At 36.8% G+C, this 25,815-nt stretch overlaps 2 protein-coding genes across 2 annotated transcripts; both read right to left on the bottom strand.

Annotated features, from left to right (window-relative positions):
- Positions 1-3,635: 3,635 nt before the first annotated feature.
- LOC131624520 (uncharacterized) lies at positions 3,636-4,700 on the bottom strand. The gene is made up of 2 exons (XM_058895477.1): positions 4,602-4,700; positions 3,636-4,523 (listed from the first exon to the last, which is right to left on the bottom strand). The coding sequence occupies exons 1-2, from the start codon at positions 4,698-4,700 to the stop codon at positions 3,636-3,638; spliced, it is 987 nt and encodes a 328-aa protein (XP_058751460.1).
- A 2,701-nt stretch (positions 4,701-7,401) lies between these two features.
- Positions 7,402-9,949, bottom strand: LOC131624519 (probable WRKY transcription factor 31). Its single transcript, XM_058895476.1, has 5 exons — positions 9,716-9,949; positions 9,479-9,595; positions 8,632-9,198; positions 8,432-8,548; positions 7,402-7,707 (listed from the first exon to the last, which is right to left on the bottom strand). The coding sequence occupies exons 1-5, from the start codon at positions 9,947-9,949 to the stop codon at positions 7,402-7,404; spliced, it is 1,341 nt and encodes a 446-aa protein (XP_058751459.1).
- Positions 9,950-25,815: the final 15,866 nt, after the last annotated feature.

Here is a 25,815-nt window from a genome sequence, read left to right as displayed (position 1 = left end):
AAGTCTAAAGATTCTAAGATGCCATTAATTAGTTAAATAAATGTCTTGAAGAATAGAATAACTTAGAGGAATTAGGGAATTGTTGAAACGAATGTTTTTAAGATGATATTTTTTACTGAATTACCCTTCCCCTAAAATAGCTTAATGTTAACTGATTAAGTTAGTTTTCTATTTTCTGTTTTAGGAAAGCGGTTACTTGGTGGTTAGTTAGTTACAACAACCTCATATAAAAGGGCATCTCAGTGTAATAACAAGCTATGCAATCATAATGTGATAATAGAATTTTATCCTTCTCATTCTTCACTTTTCTGCTTCTTCTTCTTCCTTGACTTTTCAAGGTTTTTTCATGGAGTTTTTCTGCCATTTTCATGGTGTTGCAGTAGTTTCATGAACTCTGTACTGTTTCTCAACATGGTATCACACGCCTTGATCGATCTACCTTGTTGCATTATCTTTTGATTTCGTTTATTCTCTCCTTCACTTTCCTTCAATTCTCCATCATGCCGCCTCGAATTGATTCTCAAGCAGATGTTACCAGCCCTTACTATGTCCATCCAAGCGATGGTCCCTTATCCATCAAGGTTACCCCAGTTCTTGAAGGCTCAAATTATCATTCATGGTCCAGAGCGATGCCTAGAGCCTTGGGTGGAAAGATGAAGCTCGAGTTTGTTGATGGCACCCTACCATTTCTTGAAGATGATTCTGATCTTTCATATCACGCATGGAACAGATGCAATATGTTAATTAATTCTTGGATTGTCAATTCTGTATCTAAATCTATTGCTCAATCGATTATTTTCCTTGAGAATTCCGTTGAAGCTTGGAATAACCTTAAAGAACACTTTTCACAAGGGGATCTTGTTCGAATTTCTAAATTACAGCAAGAGATATACAATTCGAAACAGGAATCCAAATTAGTTACAAAATTTTACTCTACATTGAAAGTTCTCTGGGAAGAACTTGAAATCTATATGCCTATGCCTAATTGCAGTTGTCGCGTTAGATGCTCATGTGAAGCTATGAGACAAGCTCGCAAGAATCATACACTTCTTCATGCTGTTCACTTTTTAACTGGTTTAAACAAAAAAAAAATTGCTGTTAGATCCCAATTTTACTCCTGGATCCTCTTCCGAGCATGAATAGAATCTTTTCTATGGTTCTTCAACACGAGAGACAAGGGAATTCCGTTTCCACAGATAAATCTCCTGCTTTAATCAATGTCTAGGCTACAAGAAACCTCATGCTAGGAATAATAGTTCTCACTCTTCCGCTACTTCAAAATCCAAAGTTTGTACACATTGTGGTAAGACTGGCCACATAATCGATGTTTGCTACAGAAAACATGGGTTTCCACCTCACTCTGGCAAAACTTCCAAGACAAACAATGTTGCTGCAGCTGAAACTAAAGATAGCAGCTCCAATAATAATTCCTTTAATGCCAATAATGCTCCTTCACCTGTCATCACTCAGGACCAATATGAGGCTCTAATGAACCCTACTTCAAACCTCATCATACAATCAAGGTAATGTTCCTGTTGTGTCTATCCAAGTTAGCTCTGTTGGAATTAAGGTTGTTTTTGTATGTAGGAAAAGTGTTTAGAAATATTGGAGGCTTGAATATAAACTTGATAGGTAGGAGAATTCTTTATGGAAGAGAAGACTTTGTATTTTGATTGATACAAATGTGTATGATTACATCTCTATTTATACTACTCTAAGGAGAACTCTAGACACACTAATTCTAGAGAGTTCTCTCAACTCTAGAGATTCAAAGAGTATTCTAGAGAATTTTACAACTATAAGAAATATCTAGACATTCCAAACACTACAAGAATTCTCTAGAAACACTATCCAAAATTATCTAAGCCCAAAATAGCTAAGCCTAAAATACCAAATAATAAAGAGGCCCAAATCAAGTTTAATATTTCAACATCCCCCCTTAAACTTGATTTGTGACTCCAAACATTCTCCTTAGCTTCATGCTTGCTCAACTCGCTGCCACATTCCAACGGGGTGTCAACTGAATTGGCGTCATCCATATTGAACTTCTTAAGGACTTATTTGACATATCCTTCTTGGGTGATGAAAATTCCTTTGTCTTCTTGCTCCGGAATTTTAAATGAGTCTTCGTCCATGGCGTCTCTCCATTTTATGTTTTTCTCCGCTTCTTGATAGCTTAGAGCCTCACATTCACCAAAAAGACAAAAGAGGTTATTGTCGTTTAGGTTTTCGGTTACCTTGTAAATCTCTTCAATGCTCCTTAGTCGCGGTGTCCTCTCACTTGAGCTTGTTTCTTCCAACCTTGGTGTCGGTGAGGTCGGTGGTGTAAGATGTTCCTCTATCATTGGTTGTTCAATTTCTTCTTCTTCAAAGTAAGGAATAAAATCATACCTTTCTTCTTGAACACTTCAATCCCAACAATCTTCTTCATCGAACTCCACGTCGCGGCTTATGAAGATCTTTCCACTATTTGGATTATAAAGCTTGTATCCTTTGGAACTTGAGTCGTAACCTACGAACACATATTTCTCACTTTTATCATCGAGCTTTGTTCTTCTTTCGTCTGGAACATGGGTATAGGCAATACTTCCAAACACTTTGAGGGGAGAGATCCCTGGCTTCCTTCCACTCCATGCTTCTTGTGGTTTCTTCTCATGCACACTTCTTGTTGGGGAGCGATTTGTCAAGTATACCGCACATGCCACTGCTTCGGCCCAAAACTCCTTCGACATCTTCTTGCTCTTGAGCATGCTTCGCACCATGTTAAGTATGGTTCGGTTCTTTCTCTCTGCTACTCCATTTTGTTGTGGCGATCTAGGCACAGTCAGTGGACGACGGATTCCATGGTATTCACAATATTTGTTGAACTCATTTGAAGTGAACTCTCCTCCTCGATCAGATCTCATGGCCTTAATGGGAAGGCCACTTTCTTTCTCCACAAGGGCTTTGAACTTCTTAAAATTTTCAAACACTTCTAACTTCTCCTTCAAGAAGTAAACCCATGTTTTTCTTGAATAATCATCAATAAAGAGGAGAAAGTACTTACTCTTACCAAAAGAGTTGGGTTTAATTGGTCCACAAACATCTGTGTGTATGAGCTCTAGCGGCTTTGTGGCTCTTGATGTTGATTCCTTTGGAAAGCTTTTTCGGAATTGCTTCCCAATTAGACATCCTTTGTAGAGTTGGTCTGGATGGTTGATGCTAGGCAATCCTCTCACCATCTCATTCTTTGCCAAACGTTCTAGACCATCGAAGTTGAGATGCCCAAATTGTAGATGCCATAGCCATGAAGAATCGGTATAGCAAGCCTTGAGACACTTTGCCACATCATTTTGAATGTTCAAAAGGAACATTCTATTCTTTGACATAGGCACCTTAGCAATCAAGTTATGTCTACAATTTCTTAAGAAAAGACTATGTTCTTTCAAGTGGATGTCATAGTCTTTCTCTAATAATTGTCCCAAGCTTAAAATATTATTCTTCATGTTAGGCACATAGTAGACATTGGATATGAATTGATGACTACCATTGTTCAAGCGTATGAGAATTTTACCTTTGCCTTTGATCGGTATCTTCGAGTTATCTCCAAATGAGACATCGCCAGTTGTCGCTTCATTGATCTCTACAAACATGCTTCAATCGCCGCACATGTGGTTGCTTGCACCAGTTTCGAGGTACCACTTGTTTCTTTTCTCTTCAACTTGGTTTTGACATGCGAGTAGCAAAGTTTCTTCTTCTCCAACTTTTTCTTCTACAAAGTTAGCTTTCTCTTCAACCTTCTTTGAGAATCTACACTCGGATGCATAGTGACCAACCTTGTTGCAGTTGAAGCACTTGATTTGTGATTTTTCGTACCTCAACCATGAATTTCCTCTTCCACGACCTCTTGTCGCTTGTGGATTCCAACTTCTTTCTCCATTGTTGAAGTTGTTAGAGTAGTTGTTGTAACCTCCTCTTCCTTCTCCTCCACGTCTTCGTCCACGTCCACGATCTTGGCCACGACCTCGTCCTCTTTGGCTCTTGTAGTTTATATAGTTTGCTTCCTTTATGTTGAGTTGTAGTAGTTGCTCTATAGCCTCCTTTTGTTTAGTTTTTCTCTTTTGTTTTTCTTCATATGCTTGTAAGGAACCCATGATTTGCTCAATGGTCATGGTCTTTAAATCCTTGTTTTCTTCAATGTTGGTAACAATGAAGTCAAAACTTGGATTTAAAGTGCGAAGTATTTTCTCCATGACTTTCACATCATCAACATCTTCACTATTTCTTTTAAGTTGATTGACTACGGCTAATACTCGAGAAAAATAATCAGAAATTGACTTGGACTCCTCCATAAACAAACCTTCAAAGTCACCTCTAAGAGTTTGAAGACGAATCTTTTTTACCTGCTCAACTCCTTTGTTGCAAGTTTGAAGCTTGTCCCATGCTTCTTTGGCCGTCGTTGCGTTGGATATCTTCTCAAAAGTATCTTCATCCACCGATTGATAAATGAGGAAGAGAGCTTTCTTGTCTCTCTTTCTTGACTCCTTCAATGTATCTTTTGCACCTTGGCTTAGTTAGGCTTCATCTTGCTCCTTGAAGCCTTTCTCAACGACATCCCACACATCTTGAGATCCTAGTAGCGCCTTCATCTTGATACTCCAATTATCATAGTTGTTCTTTGTGAGCATCGGCATTTGAAAAGGGAAACCTCCATTCGCCATCTTTTGAGGACCTTGAAGCTCTGGTACCACTTTGTTGGAATTAAGGTTATTTTTGTGTGTAGGACAAGTGTTTAGAAATATTGAAGGCTTGAATATAAACTTGATAGGTAGGAGAATTCTTTATGGAAGAGAAGACTTTGTATTTTTCTTGATACAAATGTGTAGGATTACATCTCTATTTATACCACTCTAAGGAGAACTCTAGACACACTAATTCTAGAGAGTTCTCAACTCTAGAGATTCAAAGAGTATTCTAGAGAATTTTACAACTATAAGAAATATCTAGACATTCCAAACACTACAAGAATTCTCTAGAAACACTATCCAAAATTATCTAAGCCCAAAATAGCTAAGCCCAAAATACCAAATAATAAAGAGGCCCAGATCAAGTTTAATATTTCAACAAGCTCATCCACAGGTCACATGTCCTTGCACCATGAAGGTAAATCTCATACTTTTGCTTACAAATGTTGTTCTATGAATTCCTGGATTATTGATTCAGGAGCTAATGACCATATTTTCTCATCTCTATCATGGTTCCAGACATGTAAGACCATTCCACCATTCAGTGTTAAACTTCCAAATAGTCAAACTGCTCTAGCTCAACACATTGGCTCAGTCAAGTTTTTCCCAGATTTTGTCATTCATTTTTTTTTGTAAGCAAGATGTATTAATAACAGAACAAATGTCTGGCAAGTTACAAAAAGAGGCCGAATAAACGACAACAAAAAATTACACACCAAATAGTATCTAAGCTAGGTAAAGCAAAGGGTTTTTGCTAAACTCGTAGAAGTTACAATTGGGATGAGTAATATTCCCTATAAATGACCACCTCCAAAGAAGCGCTTTACACCCCCAAACGACGTCTCTAACAATCCAAGCTCCATCCTTAAAAATAATTTCATTCCTACACAACCAAAGACTCCAAATAATTGCCAACCATATACCTCCCGCCTTTCCCTTTTTAATATTCAGCTTTCTACAAGAGATATACCAAGAAGAAAAACTTTCCTTAAAATCATTAGCCTTACAATTGTTCGTTCCCAACCAAATAATGTCCTTTACATTGCTGAATTTTCTGTAAATCTTATTTCAGTTTCACAATTATGCAAACAATCTCAGTATAAAGTCAGTTTCACTCATGAAAATTGTTTTATTCGGGAGGCCACCACTCTGCAGATGATTGGTTTGGGTGATAGCTTTGAAGGCTATGTCTCTTGCAACCAGAACAAACAACAATAGAATTGAGACCTCCAACAGAAATACCAAAACCACAAACCAATTTTAAAACAACGCTAAAATTCTTTTTTCTATAGGTTAAGACAGAGGATAAATGCATTCAATTAGAGAAAATACTATAGAGTTCTCTATTAATCTACCTAGAGAAATCCACCAACTTAGAATGAGTCCAACTATTTCAAATGAGAGTTAAGTTCTCATCCATATGAGAGGAGGAATAAGAATTGTCAAAATCCATATGAATTTAATAAGTAGAGCAAACAAAAAAGGGTATTCTCTTACATAACTCCAACACTACTTATCACTATCTTGAGAAATATTAAAGCCTTGAAGGACAAAGAAAATATTTGAAACCCCAAAACACTCATCTACAAAGAAAGATATCCTCTACCTCAAACTCTGACTAAAATTCTCATCTTTCCACTGACTTATCTCTCCTACAGTCCCTTCAGGTTAATCATATATTGTAAAAATCTAGACAACCTAAACTTAAGGGAAATGGTCACTGCTCATGGATCTGCTCAAAGCTAATACTAAAGATATATTAAACGATACAACTATAACTCAGTAGATAAACTAATCTTTATAAAATTTTAAGTCTAATTGAGTAGATCAATTCTATAAAATTTTATAAATTTTTAAATCATTTGTTACTTCATCTAATAATTTTAGTTGAATGTTTATTTTTTAAAAATACAAGTAAATGTCAACTATTCCATTATATAGTTATGATTGCCAAATTTATATAAAAATTCCGTTATCTTGTTCTAACGCTATTTAGCGTCTCTTTGTAAGGGTTGCACCCCTAGTGCGAGCTTTATATTGAATTGCTTATTAAAAAAAAAAAATTTATATAGTTAATCTACTCATAATAAGAACTTTTAATTTCACAGTTAAATTCTGATATATATATATATATATATATATATATATATATATATATATATATATATATATATATATATATATATATATATATATATATATATATATATATATACACTCTAATTTAAACTGAAAAATGTATGTACATTATTATTTTTATTTTAAGTTTAATTGAAATATAATGCATTTGTTATAGTGAAAAAAATTAAAAATAATAATTTACTTGTTTTTCTTAAGAATAATGGGAGAAATAATAAACAAGTAAAATCTAAGCTAATAAGAAGTGAATTTTCAAAGGACCTAAATAGTTCACTTGTTTTTTTAAAAGAATTGGAGTAAAATCACATATCAACCAAAGGCTAAACCACTTATGCTTATAAGAATTTTCAATCATATGTCAACCAAAGGCTAAACCACTTATGCTTATAAGAATTTTCAATCAAATGTCAACCAAAGGCTAAACCACTTATGCTTATAAGAATTTTCAATCACTTGTCTTTAATTCTAATTTAGGATAAGTTATTTAGGGAATGCTATTTCTTACAATAGGATAAGTTAATTATTGAGATAAAGGAGCTTATAACTGATTTTGAAGCATTTGGTGTTGTAGAGGATTTGGAGTTTGAGTAAAATCAAGTGTGATAGTCGGAAATGGAACAGAAGTTGAAATAGTTGTAGGACTTGTAGAACAAGGAACAATTGCCCTCTGGAGGAAACTCGCATTCACTTTTCCATCGTTTCTTGAGGTTGATTCTAAAAGAAGCATTCTTGCAGCTGCTGCAGCTGTTTGTGCCATTTCCATAGCTGCTGGAGGTAAAGTATGGTTATGATATCCTTCATATGTTGTGATTACCACTGTTTTGTCTTCAGCACACTTTTGTACCTGCAAATTTAACTCTATATCAAGTATTTTTTTTTTTTTTTGTGTAAGCAAGATATATTAATAACGGAGATATAAGGGTTCTCCAACCCAATTACACAATACGCGGGATAACCCGAACAAAAAAAAGAAAATTACAACCAAATATACATGCAAAACAAACTTCTATATACTCATACTTAAAGATTATCCACCAACAAGTTTCTTACATTAACATCTGAACTCACGGCCTCACAAGAAAAAAGATTAACTTTCATCAGAAGATGAAACCCCTGTCAATTTAATATTTTCTTAATAGACAATGATATTAATGAAAGTATAAAGGATATTCCACCCCAAAAACAGACGGAAAGTCCCTCCATCCTAAAATATAGAGGAGGTAGGATATTCCAAATATCCTAGTAGAATGCTAACCACTTCCAAGCATTAAAAGTAGGATGCTATCAATTTAATACTAGTATTATTCTAATTCAACCTAGCGGAATGCATGTCATCTTAATAGTTGATGTTATTAATTATGCATGTAGACTTAATTGAGCACATACACAAAGGTAATAACTAAAGACAAGATTTTAATAAAAATATCTAGCAATTTAGGCAACCATTGAGATTTTACTTTAATATGCAACTACCGTGTAATTGAGGTTGCGAAGCATTAATCATATTTTTCTCTAATTCTCTTTTATACATATGCGTAATTTGATAACCTTAAAAAGAAAAAGTTCACCTGTTTTCTCACTGGACAACCACTACCCATGGAGCACCTATAATAAGAACGTGGACTCGGGTTTCCTTTTGCCATTTTTTTCTGTCCATACTTTCTCCATCGGCATCCATCAGAAATCTAATAAAAAACAATAATTTCTCGTTACAAAATTGTATAGTTTAAAAGTATCGTAACTTGCGATTCAAAACTATGTTATACACTTTTGACAAATTTACCTCTGATTTGGCTCTAACAGAAACTCTTGCTCTCATCAAGATAGCCGCAACATCAATTCGATCAATATTAACAAAGTCTGAAGCAAAGTTTTGAGGATTCAGCCTTTGAAATCTCTCAGAATGACCAATGGAACTATTCTCTCTTTCAATCCCTCTATCAAGCTCCTTATTTTCTTCATCACTAATATTCCCATTCTTATTTAGGACTAAATCCTCCGAAGAAACTTCAATGTTGGTGTTCGGCAGGGATCCCAATCGATCTTTACTTCTTATTCTTAAAGAAGAGAGTTCAGCATCTATCTCAGTATCAGTATTAATATCCACACCAAGCTCCAAGAAATTTCTTGGAACCAATACTCCACCATTCACAGTTCTTCTTTTCTTTTTAAATTTTCCAACAAACCCTTCAACTTCCTCATTCTTCTTGTCATGCATCACTTTCTCAAAATGCATCCGCAGCATATCATAGTCGGTTTGAAGTTGATCAAGCATCAAACTTAATCGACTATTTTCCATTTTCATTCGAGCAAGCTTGCCTCGAAAAATAGCCATCTGAAAAAATAATTCATAGAATTCAAACATCATCACGCAAAAACACTAAACTATGACTCAAAAACCACAATTGCACCCTCAAAATATAACCGTTTTAAAAATCTATGCAACCGTATCAAAACCACAATTATGGTTGCTTCCACAACATTTTACCGCAATATAATTATTCACAGGATAACCATAACAACAATTTAAATCATGACACATGAAATAAAATCTTCAATCATTGTGGACAATTTCAATAAATTAAACCAGGTATCAACTTAATAGTAAAGTATACCGTATTCTTAGTGTCTGCTGCGTCATTGAATTTAGATGATAGGTCATTATCATCATCTTGATCACTAGCATCATTGGTAGCAAGAATATTGAGACCGAGCCTGAGACCGGTGCCGGTCTGTTAAAATAACCAATTACAAGTAAACTATCACTTCAATTAATTAACAAATAGACTGTAAAATACAATAAAAAGAAATTAAATGATGCACTATTGAATTACAAATAATTAATCACTCACGTTGAGTTTTAAATCAAGAAAAGATGGCATGTTGGTACGATGAATGTCAAGGAAAGAGACAGCGGTGGGACAGCTAAATGGAGTGACAACAACCTTATTATTATTATTATTATTACGATCATTGTTGTAATTCTTAAAGAAATCAACCTCGGTTATTGTTTGATAATTTTTTTGGAAGGAACTATGGTTGACTTGGAAAGGGGTGCTACTCTGTGAAAGTGAAGAAGAATCCATGTTTTTGTATGATTGTGTTTCAACTTTGGATTATTTACGTGTTCGCTGAAAGAGTTGAGAACAACAGGGTTATGGTGGAGTCAAGTGTTAACATTATTATACTATTAAAAAAATTATGTGTATATGGTAACTCAATATACAAATAACTTGATTCATCGTATGTTTATTTACATGAATTTTGGTCAAAGAAATAGTCAACATGTAATTTTTAGTAAATAAGTTATTTTTAGTAATTTTATTAAATAGTCAACATGCATTGTTTAAAAATTATTGTTTATTTACATTTGGGATAATTAACATTTACGCCCCTACCATATAGGCGAAGTTCGAATTACCCCTATTAAATTTTTTTTTGGATTACCCCCTGTATTTTTAGGGTACCCCCTAAGCGTGTAAAAAACAGTGAAAACCCAAGAGGGTAAATCAAAAAAATAAGTTTACAAGAGGGTCCTAGGGGGGTAAATCATAGAACTTTTCATATTTCAAGGGGGTAATCCAAAAAAAAATTTAATAGGGGGGTAATCCGAACCTCGCCTATATGGCAGGGGGGTAAATGTCAATTATCCCTTTACATTTTTATGAACAATCTTTAACAAGGAGGATCTACTTACAAGTGTAAGGGGCTCCATCCCCCACAAAGTAAAAATATGTATATGCTATATACTCCTATGTATATGCTATATACTCCTATTGACGAGGTGGTTATTCCTCCGAGGAGGGATAAGAGAGGACGTCGGTTCGGGTTTGTCCGCTTCATTAATGTGGAGGATGAAAAATTGATGGTCATTAAGCTGGACAGTATGTTGTTGGAGGGAAGAAAGCTTTTTGTGAACCTGCCTAGGTTTCAAAGACAATCGAAAGAGATAGGCACCGTGGAGGGGAATAAGAACAAGGGGATCAAGGAGGCTTTGTTCGGAGTTAAGGGTCAGTGTTCTACGGCTTGGGTGGATAAAATATCCTTTGCGGATGTGGTTTACAATCGTAACAAGCGTGTTATTCAACCGGCGGAAGACGCTGGTGTCAGCTGCATCGCTTTTTCGACGAATAAAGATGAGCGCCATAGGTAAGGCAAGGCGTTCACTGCTGTTTTCAAAGACTCAGGGACAGCGTTTAATATCAAACAACTTTTCATGGAAGAAGGCATTTTCATAATCAGAATCATGGTGCTGGGGCCTAACCTTTGTATCCTAGAAGACTTGGTTTGCGGCGATGCTGAGGTATTTATTGAAGAGCAGAGATTGTGGTGGGAGAACTGGTTCAGCCACATTAGGCCTTGGGTACCTGAAGATTGTGGTGGGAGAACTGGTTCAGCCACGTGATCGATGGTTCTGTGAAGGCTCTGATTGATGGTGTGTCTTTTATCATTCATCTAGGAGAAGATCCATCTCTCCTGAAAACCCTTCATCTTTCTGTAAACCTTTGGATGATGAGGTTTCAGAGTCTTACAACTCTCCTAAAGGTGTTCTTTCTATTGCGGAGATCTCTGACGAGGTTAAGGGGTTTTCTGACAAAGACAATCCGCCTGGGACAGAAGAGCGCGTGAAGGAGTATGATCCTATTGAGCTTTCGGCGAAAGCGGTTTCCCAGGAGGCTAGCACTGCTACCAGCCCTAAGTTTTAACGTTTTAAGGAGTATTTGCAACAGAGGGGAAGGAAAAAGCCAGTTGACTTTTCCTTGATTAAGGTTATGCATGGGAATGCATTTAATGCAACTATCTCTCATGCGATCAAAGCTGACGAATTTGGAAAAAGGGTTGTAGAAGAGAGTGTTGTAATCCCCAACACTTGTCTACTTGCTGGGACCAAAAGCAATGCATTGTCAGTTATCAACTCAAAGGAGGTTACTGTTGTTTCGAGTGGGACTGGGGGAGTTAGCATTTCTAATCCAACGTGTAAAGTGAAAGGACATTGTGAATTAAGTCCACCTTTGGTTTGCTCTAGTGGGTCGCTGGGTGGAGACAGGGGGATCCAGGCCCAATTTCTTTTGATAAGGCCTGCAAAAGCATCAACAAGTTAAAAAAATCCTCTGTGGCAAAACGAAAAAATAAAAAAATAGTGAAGGATTCGGGGCATCGTATGGATATTTCTTCCTCTTTTTATGCTTGTATCGCGCTAAGGAATGGAGGGAAGACAAACTTCAACACTGACGAGCAGGTGGAAGGAGGGACAGATTGCGACCCAGTCTCGAACGGTGAGTCCTTCCCTTGTAACTCTTTAGCAGACTCTGACATTAGGAGATGTAATCATAGAATTCAAAGTGATTACTGTTCTGATGTGAGTAAGAAGTTATGGAATTCCATCTCTACTTTAGGGGTTACTAGTATTGTGGGGGATAGTGTGAGTACTAAATTGATATAATTGTTGTAAGCTAAAGATAAAAAGGCAGCGGAGGGAAGGAAGATGATTTTAGAAACTTTTCCATGAATTTGTTATCTTATAACATTAGGGGAGGGGGAATTCCTTCTATAAGGAAGAGAGTTAGTTTTTTGAACTAGTCTTTTATTATTGATGTGTGCTTTTTACAAGAAACAAAATTATCTAGTTTTAATGATAATTTTGCGGCGGCTTTTTGGGGGAATAAAGGAGTTGATTGGACGGCGAGTAACTCTAGCGGAGCGGTGATGCGTCCGCAAGTGTACGGATATATCGAAGTAATATAAAAGATTGTCGAACCACAGAGACCAATGTCAACCTACTGTAATCTATTGTTAATTTGTAAAGCTAAGGCTAATGAATGTTTGATAAAGGGGAACCTAAGAACTAAAACTGAAATAACACTAAGATTAAGATAAATATTGGAAAAGAGAGACCGGAATGTGATTCCGCGTGCTTCAGGAACTCTGTAATTCATTGGCTGATTAAAAATGTAAAAAACATATTTAGTAGAAAATGTTAGCTTCAGGACTAAACCTCACACTCTCGTAGTTTTGAATAAAATCACGCTCCTTAACCGTAGGATCTTGCTCTCGCTCGCCCACTTAAATCAAAGAACGCGTTTTGAAAGTTAAACAAGTCCTAATTAATCCTAAAGCTCCCTCGCTGTGTTTAAGATTAATGCCTAGTTTTTACTATCTGGTTCGACCCCCACGCTCTCACAGTGCCGGTTCGAACCTTAATAGTTCTCTCACTCTCGTGACGAAATCGTGGTAGGCAACCTCTCACTCTCGTGACAAGGTTTCCTAAATTAAGAATAAAAACTAAAGATAAAACAAAATTTAATAATAATAATTTAAGCCAATAAAATAATTATCGAATTCTGTCGGAGACGACGATCCTCACATACTGGACTCAAAATAATTTAGCCGAACATAGAATTAAGCGTAAACAAATTAAACATTCGGATTGAAATTAAGAAGAACATGAAAATTAAATTAACAAAGATAAATGAGAATAAATAAGAAGACATAAAATGAAACCTGTAAATGATGAAATAAAAGAAACTGGAATTAACTCTTGAAATTATTTTCGCGTAATGAAAGGAAACAGAAACTAAATTTAATGGTGTGGTAGTTCCTCGATGTGAGAAACTACCACTTTTACATGGTAGAAAATCTGCCTAAAAACTAAACAAAGAAAAGTTTTGTCGAAAAGAAAAAATATATCCCTACTGATGGAATGCTCCGTATTTATATTGATTCTTCCGCCTCTGGGTTGAGAAAATAATGGAGGAAATTTAGGTGGATCCGTCTCAAACTTGGTTCTGGAGAGAAATGAGGGAGGCTGAAAATAGGAGGAAGTTAGGACAAAACGAGCGCGTCTGAGTGTGTGACTAACGTCACACACTAAAACAACAAAGGGTGCCGACTGGCAGGAAGGGGGTGTGCCGACCGGCAGGGGCTGGAGAGTGCCCCTCGTCGCGGGCCAATTGGGCCTTTGGGCTTGGTACATATGCTTCTTTCTTCACCCCCTTATTTTCTTCTATACTTCCTATCTTTTTTACTTCATTTCTTCTCATTTTTACTCCTTTTCTCAAGCGAGCCTTGTAAACATTAAATTCCTGAAACACAGTAAAATATCAGCATAATACCAACATAAAGCAACTTAATTAAAATAAAATAGGGAAATAGTCTATGTAAATCAAGCCAAATATGTGAAACATTTTCGTGTTATCAAATACCACCAAACTTAAACCATTGCTTGTCCTCAAGCAATTGACCAACACGGTAAAAGAAAATGATTAAGCATTCTTTATTTTAAGAACAAAGGTACGACACGACTCCTAATAATATGTGGATGCTAGGCTAATGTTAGATCGATAGGTATTGGATGTTCAAAACCAAGGACACCGAATCGACACAATGTTCAAAGACTCCCTCCTTATACAAACCAATTTGAATCATGCCATTATAACTCAACCTATATCTCTCGTTTTTCTTTCACTCATTTCATTCAAGCGCTATCACATTAAGCCCGTTATTTGTACACGCACATAGTAGGGAAATCGGTTAGCGACTATGATCCTTTAGCACGGGGTTCTAGTTTTTAAGTGGTGCAGCCCCATTTTTCCTAACTGCGGTTGTGGGGGATTGGACCGTAGTCCGTCCTACCAAGTCCAGTACCAATAACCTATGGGCCAACCAACAGTTTGTGCTTATTATTAAATCCTTATTGACTTAACAACCGTTAGGGTAAATGACCGGGTGAGGGTCACCTAACTTAGAAGGTTATTTTTCAATTAAATCATTTATTTATTAAAACAGGATCATTAACTTATATTCATCGAATCCCTACGTAGTTTGTGCTTAAGATGGTGCCGACTGCTAATATAAACTACTTAAGAGCTACTTTAAAAACTTGAGCCTAAGGTCTCGGCATAATGGGTACTCAAATTGATATTACATAATTAGGGGGTTTAGGGTGTCAGGACGGTATCGATGTTGTTGAAACATCTCCATGTCTTTCTAACAAAGCCTATAGTTTGACAACTTCTATACTTTCAGAGTGTGTATGCGATGCGTCAAAAAAGAAAATATTTGTTGGTGGTTACAATTTTAAAATTTCGGGGAAATTCAATAGCAACTAAAATTCACGTATAAAGACTCGACAACATAACTAGAAATCAATAAAGCGATAAATGAAAGCGGTAAAGTTCATCCCCCACACTTAAACCAAACATTGTCCTCGATGTTTTGATAAAAGGTGGAAAAGGAAAAATAGAACCTGTGTGAATGCTAGATCCTCTACGTGCCAAATCCTCTCTGATTTTTCTTTTGTTGTTAATATCGGTGACACCACCAGCAGTGACATTCGCAGGAATGTCCGTGGGCACCTTGCTCATTTCCAAGATTTTCATCTAGAGATTCTTCGCCTAGAGGTAGCAGAGATGTGACAAACGATCCAAATCTTTATTTTCTGCAAATTCACACAATCAAAGGGAAACAATAAATTTAAATCTCGCGGGTTGCCTCCCACGCATCGCTTTATTTAACGTCTATAGCTCGACGCTTTAAGAGTGCAAGCACTCGTGATGGTTCTCTCGAGAATAACTCCTCAGTTGAAATTTTAGTAATCATCGTTTTCCATGGCCACTTATCGAGTCATCTCACATATCCCTCACCTTTTCTTTTCTTTCTTCTGTGGGGTGGTTCATTCTTTTGAACTTGTGGTGGTGGTTCTGGATCAAGCCTAAGTATCAGATTTTCAAGTTTGAGCATGGAGATTTTAACCATCACCTCAAATGCTAACCTTCCCCTCTTAACAGTAATGACATCCCCGGTTTCATGGTACTCGAACTTTCTCTTTTTATGCAAGACTTCAGACAAGGATGCATTTGTGTGGGTATTTTCCAATACCTTCACATAGTTTATCGTAGCTTCCATATAACTTTGCAGAAAAGGAATCAGTGGGGTATAGGGAGGAGGAATTACAATAAGTGCTTCCTTCTCAATCTCTTCTACATCCTCCCTTTTGGATGGTGTTGGTGGATATTCCTTAGTCATAACTCTTTTCTCACCGGAACTCTCCTCAATCTCAATATTACTTTATTCAAACTCTTCATTACTCTCCTCAAACTCAATATAACTCTCCTTAGGATTTTCACTTTGTTGTTCACTACTGGTTGTTACAATATCCACATGCTTCTCAAGGAAGGGTCCTAGATGTTTTTGTTCAAGCATGGAGACTTGACTCGCCACGACCTTGTTGTGAGTCACTAGAGACTCAACCACAATTGTCAGTTGCCTAAGGGATTCATTAATGTGGAGACTTTGTTTTCTAAGATCTTCATTTTGGACAGTTTGGGTCTCTACAAAGTGCTCCATCATCGATTCTAACCTAGAGTGAGTTAGCGCCTCATCGGAATCCTCCAATGATGCTTCGAAGTTGAAATTGTGGGATTCTTGCAGTTCTTCAAAATGTGTTAGCATCGCATTTTGTGTTTCCACAAAGCACTCCGTCATCGTAGATTCTAGCCTAGCAAGAGTTTGTGTTTCACTAAAATTCTCCATTAATATTTCAAGGTCGGATTTATGGGATTCAGGTGACTCTTCAAAATATTGGTTGTGGTGATCGTAGAGGAAATTCGGTGGAGGATAAGTTAGTGTTGAATTGAAATCCTCGATGAATGTTTCGAAATTGGAATTGTGGGATTCTTCAGACTCCTAGAAATGTTGGGATTGGTGGTTAAAGAGGTAGCCTGGGCGAGAATAAGGTAGTGACGCGTTGAAATTCTCCAATAATATTTTGAGGTCGGATTTATGGGGTTCTTGTGATTCCTCGAGATATTGGGAATGGGAATCATAAGGGAAATTTGGGTGAGTTTCCTCGAGATATTGGGAATGGGAGTTGTAGAAAAAATTTGGGTGATACATCTAACTACGATTATAAAATAAATATTTTTTTATTTTTTTAATGCCTTAGTCTATATGGTGTTACAACGGAGTTACGAAATTGACTAAATTGGTCGCCGGCAACGGCGCCAAAAACTTGATGCGTCCTCAAGTGGACGGATATATCGAAGTAATATAAAAGATTGTCGAACCACAGAGACTAATGTCAACCTACTGTAATCTATTGTTACTTTGTAAAGCTAAGGCTAATGAATTTTTGATAAAGGGGAACCTAAGAACTAAAACTGAAATAAAACTAAGATTAAGATAAATATAGGAAAAGAGAGACCGGAATGTGATTCCGCGTACTTCAGGAACTCTGTAATTCGTTGGCTAATTAAAAATGTCAAAAACATATTTAGTAGAAAATGTTAGCTTAAAGACTGAACCTCACACTCTCGTGGTTTTGAATAAAGTCAAGCTCCTTAACCGTAGGATCTTGCTCTCGCTCGCCCACGTAAATCAAAGAACGCGTTTTGAAAACTAACCAAGTCCTAATTAATCCTAAAGCGCTCTCGCTGTGTTTAAGATTAATGCCTAGTTTTTACTATCTGGTTCGACCCCCACGCTCTCGCAGTGCCGGTTCGAACCTTAATAGATCTCTCACTCTCGTGACGAAATTGTGGTAGGCAACCTCTCACTCTCGTGACAAGGTTTCCTAAATTAAGAATAAAAGCTAAAGCCAAAACAGAATTTAATAATAATAATTTAAGCCAATAAAATAATTATCGAGTTCTGTCGGAGACGACGGTCCTCACATACTTGACTCAAAATAATTTAGCCGAACATAGAATTAAGCGTAAACAAATTAAACATGCGGATTGAAATTAGAAGAACATGACAATTAAATTAACAAAGATAAATGAGAATAAATAAGAAGACATAAAATGAAACCTGTAAATGATGAAATAAAAGAAACTGGAATTAACTCTTGAAATTATTTTCGCATAATGAAAGGAAACAGAAACTAAATTTAATGGTGTGGTAGTTCCTCGATGTGAGAAACTACCACTTTTACATGGTAGAAAATCTGCCTAAAAACTAAACAAAGAAAAGTTCTGCCGAAAAGAAAAGATATATCCCTACTGATGGAATGCTCCGTATTTATATTGATTCTTCCGCCTCTGGGTTAAGAAAATAATGGAGGAAATTTAGGTGGATCCGTCTCAGACTTGGTTCTGGAGAGAAATGAGGAAGGCTGGAAAATAGGAGGAAGTTAGGACGTAACGAGCGCGTCTGAGTGTGTGACTAACGTCACAAACTAAAACAGCAAAGGGTGTCGACCGGCAGGAGGGGGGTGTGCCGACCGGTAGGGGCTGGAGAATGCCGACCGGCAGGGGCTGGAGAGTGCCCCTCGTCGCGGGCCAATTGGGCCTTTGGGCTTTGTACATATGCTTCTTTCTTCACCCCCTTATTTTCTTCTATACTTCCTATCTGTTTTACTTCATTTCTTCTTATTTTTACTCCTTTTCTCAAGCGAGCCTTGTAAACATTACATTCCTGAAACACATTAAAATACCAGCATAATACCAACATAAAGCAACTTAATTAAAATAAAATAGGGAAATAGTCTATGTAAATCAAGCCAAATATGTGATACATTTTTGGGTTATCAAGCGGTTGGAGGTATGGCAATTTTGTGGAGGAAGGATTTGTTTATTATTAATCACAATTTCATTAGGAAGGGGTACGTAGGTATCGACATAAAATGGAAAGAGGTGTGTTATAACCTTTTAAATGTTTATGCCCCTTGTTGTGTAGTGGAAAGAAGGCAGCTATAGAGGTCCTTGGTGGAGAGTGAAGGATAGAAAAACACTTAGAAAGGGGGGGTTTGAATAAGTGTAGTCTAAAAACTTGAACGATAAAAATAAATTGCACAGTTATTTTGATCCTGGTTCGTTGTTAACTAAACTACTCCAGTCCACCCCCACAGAGTGATTTACCTCACCTGAGGATTTAATCCACTAATCGCACGGATTACAATGGTTTTCCACTTAGTCCGCAACTAAGTCTTCTAGAGTATTCTGATCACAACTTGATCACTCCAGGAACAACTGCTTAGATACCCTCTAAGACTTCCTAGAGTTTCCTGATCAACACGATCACTCTAGTTACAACTGCTTAGATAACCTCTAAGACTTCCTAGAGTATTCTGATCAACACGGTCACTCTAGTTCCTTACAACTTAATGTAATCAATTCTAAGAGTATTACAAATGCTTCTGAAAAGCTATAATTACAACTGTGATATTTCTCTTAACGTTTAAGCTTAATCTCACTAATATATTACAACAGCAATGTAGTGAGCTTTGATGAAGATGAAGTTTCTGAGCTTTGAATTGAACAGCGTTTCAGCAAGTCTTTCAGAATTAGTTCAGAGTTGTTAAACTTGCTTCTCATCAGAACTTCATATTTATAGGCGTTTGAGAAGATGACCGTTGGGTGCATTTAATGCTTTGCGTGTTCCGTACAGCATTGCATTTAATGTTTCACGCTTTTGTCAACTACCTCGAGCCTTGTTCACGCTGTGTCTACTGACGTTGCCTTTAATAGCTTCCAACGTTCCTTTTGTCAGTCAGCGTAGCCTGCCACTTGTACTTTCTTCTGATATGATGTTTGTGAATATAATATTTGAATATCATCAGAGTCAAACAGCTTGGTGCATAGCATCTTCTTGTCTCCTGACCTTGAAGTGCTTCTGAGCGTGATACCATGAGAACTTCAGTGCTTCTGCTTCTGATCTCAAGTTCATCCGATGCTTCCATAGACCCATGTTCTGATTCTGCGTTGACCATCTTCTGATGTCTTGCCAGACCATGTTCTGATGTTGCATGCTGAACCTTCTGAGACAAAGCTTCTGAGCGCTGATTTGTGCATACTCTTTATATATTTCCTGAAAGGGAAATTGCAATGTATTAGAGTACCACATTATCTCACACAAAATTCATATCCTTGTTATCATCAAAACTAAGAATATTGATCAGAATAAATCTTGTTCTAACAATCTCCCCCTTTTTGATGATGACAAAAACATATATAAATGATATGAATTTGCGATCAGAAAGAGCAGACGGCTAAAGACAAATTACACAGCTATAGCATAAGCATGTGAATATGTCTCCCCCTGAGATTAACAATCTCCCCCTGGGATGAATAATCTCCCCTGAAATAAATACTCGAAGAACTTTAATAATAAAAGACTTCCCTGATTATTTCGGTAGAGACGATCATATAAGCTTCTGTCTTTTGATAATTCATAGCTTCTGACTTCTGCTTCCATTGGACAGCTTCAGAACTTGAATTTCTTTAGATCCCTAGAACACTCACAGCTTCTAATTCCTGCTTCCATTTAGGACAGCTTCAGAACTTGAATTTCTTTGATCTTCAGAACATTCACAGCTTCTGATTCATGCTTCCATTTAGGGCAGCTTCAGAACTTGAGTTTTCTGGATCTTTAGAACATTCACAGCTTCTGATCTCTGCTTCCCTCGGATAGCTTCAGAGCTTTGAATTTCTTCTTACATCACTTCATGCTAGCTTGTATCAGAACATTGTTGAATGTACCAGAGCATCATCAGAGCATCTCTACATCCTGAAATGTTACAGAACAAAACTAAACGACAAAAGTCAGCATGAATGAGTTAGATCATAAAATGTGTATCAGAACACAAAATATGTATCAGAGCCATATAAGCCATATATAATATATCAGATCCAATAGACAATGTATCAGAGCAAATAGACAATGATTTGGATCATATTCTATTATCAGAATTTCTGATCATTCTTGCTTCTTGCTTCTGATTCTGAAGCTTCCTAGCACTCAGCTTGCTTCAAGAATCCAAGAGCTATGATTCATTTTGTTGCTTCTTATGTTGATCTTGAATCTTTGATTCCTGCAACAACACAACTTAAAAACATGGAACTTTGCAAGTTCTGTTAGTAAATGTGGAGCCTTTTTACTCGGTAACTGATAATATTAATCAGATCATTTATCATATATTTTCTCCCCCTTTTTGTCATAACATCAAAAAGCATAAAAGATTCAGATGTAAAGCATGAGACAAAAGGAAAGAAACATAAATAACTTTTCATTGATTTCAACAAGAAGGATTACAAAAGGTGTATGCAGAAAACAGATGCAACAAGGAAAGAAAACTACAAAGACTTAAAGCCTAAGACTATATCCTATGCAAAGACTGCGCAAACAACTCAAGAACCCTCTGGTCTTCAGTTTGTTCAGCCATGAATACTTGAAAACTCTTCATGCCTGTCCAGACTAGAACCTCCACTGTAGGAGAGATCCAAGAGACCAAAGAGGAAGTGAGGGACAGTTCATAGACAGGGAGCTAATGTTGCAAACGGGCTCCAGTGACTCAAGAAGGTCTTCTTCCTTTGGATAAATGTTGATAACAGCATTGAAGAAGAGATCTGTCTTGAAAGAGACTTGGAGAGTCATCCCAAGATATGCTTCACATCCTGTAACTGATTAACCCTTCCATCCGTTCTCATTGAGTTGAAAGGATTCATGATGAACGCTAGGTTGAAGATGAATGAACTAGGGTTTATGCCAAAGAAAAACTTTGTTGGACAAGAGAGAAAAAGAAAGAGAAAGAGAGAGAGAACCAAGACTTATTGAAAAGATGCAACGAAATGAAGGAATAAATAGAGGGAAAAAGAAGAGGGAAACGTTCGAGGAATATAAAAAGAAAAGAAGGACAAAAAAAATGATTAATGGCATTTAATGTAACATGACGTGAGGAGAGATAATAATGACAAAAGACAAGATTTGCACAGTTACCTAAGTAGACGTCCCCTCAACTGCACGCACGCTTGTCCAGAAATAGTGAACACGTGTTTACCATCTGGATAGCCAGTTACAGCTGTTTTTCTTTTAAAGAGATTCTGACTCAACTTAGACACTGAAACGTTAGTAATAACAAAATCACAATTTCTAATTGATTTCAATCAGAACTTCTTAAAAAAATAATCCAATTTCATTTCAGAAGATACTCATACATAAGATCTTCTCATCTTCTCATTCTGGGCATAAATCCATACTGATATTCTTCAGAATGAACTTAAACCTATCTTCAGCAAGGGGTTTTGTAAAGATATCAGCCCATTGATGGTCTGTATCCACAAAGTTTAAAGATATAACACTCTTCTGAACATAGTCCCTTATGAAATGATGTTTAATCTCAATATGTTTAGCTTTTGAATGTAAGATAGGATTCTTAGATAAACATATAGCAGAAGTATTATCATAGAAAATAGGAATGTTACTCTCATATATCTGATAATCTTCCAGCTGACTTCTCATCCAGAGCATTTGTGTGCTACAACCAGCAACAGCAACATATTCTGCTTCTGTTGTTGAGAGGGCAATAGTAGCTTGCTTCTTGCTGTACCATGAGATCAGATGACTTCCAAGAAATTGACAACTTCCAGAAGTGCTCTTTCTTTCTATTCTATCTCCAGCATAGTCAGCATCACAGAATCCTACTAAGTTGTAATCTTTAGATCTTCTGTAAACTAAGCCAACATTGGTAGTACCTTTCAGATACCTTAGAATTCTCTTAACCGCTGTTAAATGAGATTCTCTTGGATCTGATTGGAATCGAGCACACAAGCAAACACTGAATAGAATGTCAGGTCTAGAAGCAGTTAGGTATAGAAGAGATCCAATCATACCTCTATACAACTTCTGATCTACCTTCTTACTTACCTCATCCTTACCTAGGACACAAGTTGGATGCATAGGAGTTTTGGCTTCTTTGCTCTCAGAAAGATTAAACTTCTTCAGAAGTTCTTTCACATACTTCGTTTGATGAACATAGGTTCCATCGGAAGTTTGGTTGATTTGAATCCCAAGGAAATACTTGAGTTCTCCCATCATGCTCATTTCAAATTCAGCCTGCATAGACTCAGCAAACTCCTGGCCACTGGTGCAAAGGTTTCAGTATAATCAATCCCTTCTTGCTGACTATAACCCTGAGCAACCAGTCTGGCTTTGTTTCTTACCACTTCACCTTTCTCACTTAGCTTGTTTCTGAAAACCCACTTAGTACCAATGATGTTAAATCCTTTTGGTCTAGGAACCAAGTCCCATACATCATTCCTTGTAAACTGATTTAGTTCTTCTTGCATGGCAATTATCCAGTCTGGATCTTCTAGAGCTTGATCAACAGAAGTTGGCTCGATCAAAGAAACAAGACCTAATTGACATTCTGCATTGTTCTTAAGGAATGCTCTTGTTCTGATGGGATCATCTTTCTTTCCAAGGATCACATCTTCTAAATGAGCTGAGGCAAGTCTAGGTGATCTTCTGATAGTTGGTTCTTCAGAAATCCTAAGATTCTCTAAAGATGCAGCAACTTGATCTTCTGATCCATTGCTTTTGAGACTGCCAGCTTCTGCAGCTTTGCTTCTTGATTCTTCAACTTTTGATATATCAATATCAAAATCTGCAAAATTCTCAAACTGCTTTGGTTTTTCAAGACCAAGCTTATCATCAAACCTGATATTGATTGATTCTTCCACAATCAATGTTTCAGTATTGTATACTCTGTAGCCTTTAGAGCGTTCAGAATATCTAAGAAGGAAACACTTTTGCTTTAGAAACAAACTAAACAGATGGTTCCAGAACTAATAAACTTGCTCTTCTGATCTCATTCAAACTTAGCTTCTCCAGCAGATTTAAGTACCAGGACTTGGAAAACAGTCCTTCTTCCCTTCAAGTGTTGAGAACATCTTGAGTCCAGGTGACATGACATGTTGAATGTTGTCTTCTTTGTCACCAAGAGAATCTGCAATAGAAATAGTTTTTTCCTTTGGTACCCACATTTTCTTGGGTCCTTTCTTGTTAGTTCTCCTCAAGTTCTGATTGAACTTGGGTTTAGCAAAATATTTAACAGGAGGAACAGTATGATACTTCTTATTCTGAGTTCCATGATATCTCTTAGGTTGTGTCACATGCTTCTTGGTGTGTGTTATGTGAAAACTTTGTGCATGTGATGTGTGCTTAATATCATGGGAGTGGCCAAATTTAAATTGGTTATACAGAGGCTTGTATGGGATTTCACCCTCATAACCAATGCCTACTCTATTGTTTCCAGACACAGCATATATCATAGAAGCTAGCTGGCTTCTTCCAATGCTTCTAGATAGAAATTTTCTGAAGCTCAAGTCATATTCTTTCAGAATATGATTCATGCTAGGAATGGCTTTTTCTGTTTCAGAAGGAGATCCACTATTTTTGGATAGATTTAAAACTTTTTCCTTCAGTTCAGAATTTTCCAATTCCAGCTTCTTAGTTTCAAATTCAAATTGCTTCTTCAGCTTTTTGTATTTGATACTAAGATGAGCTTTGAGTTCCAGAAGTTCTGTTAAACTGGAAACTAACTCTTTTCTAGATAGTTCAGAAAATACCTCTTCAGAATCTGATTCTGATGTAGATTCTGATCCGTCATCTTCTGACTCATCCCAGGTTGCCATAAGACCTTTCTTCTTATGAAACTTCTTCTTGGGATTTTCCTTCTGAAGTTTTGGACATTCATTCTTATAGTGTCCAGGCTCATTGCATTCATAGCACATGACCTTCTTCTTGTCAAATCTTCTATCATCAGAAGATTCTCCATGTTCAAATCTCTTTGAACTTCTGAAGCCTCTGAACTTCCTTTGCTTGCTCTTCCAGAGTTGGTTTACCCTTCTGGAGATCATGGATAGTTCATCTTCTTCTTCAGATTCTGATTCTTCAGGATCTTCTTCTCTAGCCTGAAAAGCGTTAGTGCATTTTTTAACATTAGATTTTAAAGCAATAGACTTACCTTTCTTCTGAGGTTCATTAGCGTCAAGTTCAATCTCATGACTTCTCAAGGCACTGATAAGCTCTTCCAAAGAAACTTCATTCAGATTCTTCGCAATCTTGAATGCAGTCACCATTGGACCCCATCTTCTGGGTAAGCTTCTGATGATCTTCTTTACATGATCAGCCTTGGTGTAGCCTTTATCCAGAACTCTCAATCCAGCAGTCAGAGTTTGAAATCTTGAAAACATCTTCTCAATGTCTTCATCTTCCTCCATCTTGAAGGCTTCATACTTCTGGATTAGAGCAAGAGCTTTTGTCTCTTTGACTTGAGCATTTCCCTCATGGGTCATTTTCAATGACTCATATATATCATAGGCAGTTTCCCTGTTAGATATCTTCTCATACTCAGCATAAGAGATAGCATTCAGCAAAACAGTCCTACATTTATGATGATTCTTAAAAAGCTTCTTTTGATCATCATCCATTTCTTGCCTTATAAGCTTTACGCCACTAGCATTTACTGGATGTTTGTAACCATCCATCAGAAGATCCCATAGTTCACCATCTAGACCAAGAGAGTAACTTTCCAGTTTATCTTTCCAGTATTCAAAGTTTTCACCATCAAATACTGGTGGTCTAGTATAACCATTGTTACCATTTCCGTTGTATTACTCAGCAGAGCCAGATGTAGATGTGTGTTCATCACCAGCCATCTTTTACTGAAGCGTTTTTCTCTTCCTGAATCTTTTCTAAACACGGTTAAGTGCTTGCACCTTAGAACCGGCGCTCTGATGCCAATTGAAGGATAGAAAAACACTTAGAAAGGGGGGGTTTGAATAAGTGTAGTCTAAAAACTTGAACGATAAAAATAAATTGCACAGTTATTTTTATCCTGGTTCGTTGTTAACTAAACTACTCCAGTCCACCCCCACGGAGTGATTTACCTCACCTGAGGATTTAATCTACTAATCGCACGGATTACAATGGTTTTCCACTTAGTCCGCAACTAAGTCTTCTAGAGTATTCTGATCACAACTTGATCACTCCAGGAACAACTGCTTAGATACCCTCTAAGACTTCCTAGAGTTTCCTGATCAACACGATCACTCTAGTTACAACTGCTTAGATAACCTCTAAGACTTCCTAGAGTATTCTGATCAACACGATCACTCTAGTTCCTTACAACTTAAAGTAATCAATTCTAAGAGTATTACAAATGCTTCTGAAAAGC

This window comes from Vicia villosa, unplaced genomic scaffold (assembly GCF_029867415.1).
Source record: "Vicia villosa cultivar HV-30 ecotype Madison, WI unplaced genomic scaffold, Vvil1.0 ctg.000133F_1_1, whole genome shotgun sequence".
Taxonomy (NCBI): Eukaryota; Viridiplantae; Streptophyta; class Magnoliopsida; order Fabales; family Fabaceae; genus Vicia; species Vicia villosa.
Note: the sequence above shows the minus strand (reverse complement) of the source record. Positions and strands in the feature narration are given on the sequence as shown.

What these genes read in the sequence shown, in the direction of transcription:
- LOC131624519 (XM_058895476.1), bottom strand. Translation starts at nt 9,949, where the DNA reads ATGGATTCTTCTTCACTTTCACAGAGTAGCACCCCTTTCCAAGTCAAC. An exon ending in TTCTTGATTTAAAACTCAAC is followed by an intron (nt 9,596 to 9,715) that starts GTGAGTGATTAA and finishes TTATTTTAACAG; the next exon opens with ACCGGCACCGGTCTCAGGCT. An exon ending in CAGCAGACACTAAGAATACG is followed by an intron (nt 9,199 to 9,478) that starts GTATACTTTACT and finishes TTATTTTTTCAG; the next exon opens with ATGGCTATTTTTCGAGGCAA.
- LOC131624520 (XM_058895477.1), bottom strand. Translation starts at nt 4,700, where the DNA reads ATGGCGAATGGAGGTTTCCCTTTTCAAATGCCGATGCTCACAAAGAAC. An exon ending in CGCTACTAGGATCTCAAGAT is followed by an intron (nt 4,524 to 4,601) that starts GTGTGGGATGTC and finishes GATACATTGAAG; the next exon opens with GAGTCAAGAAAGAGAGACAA.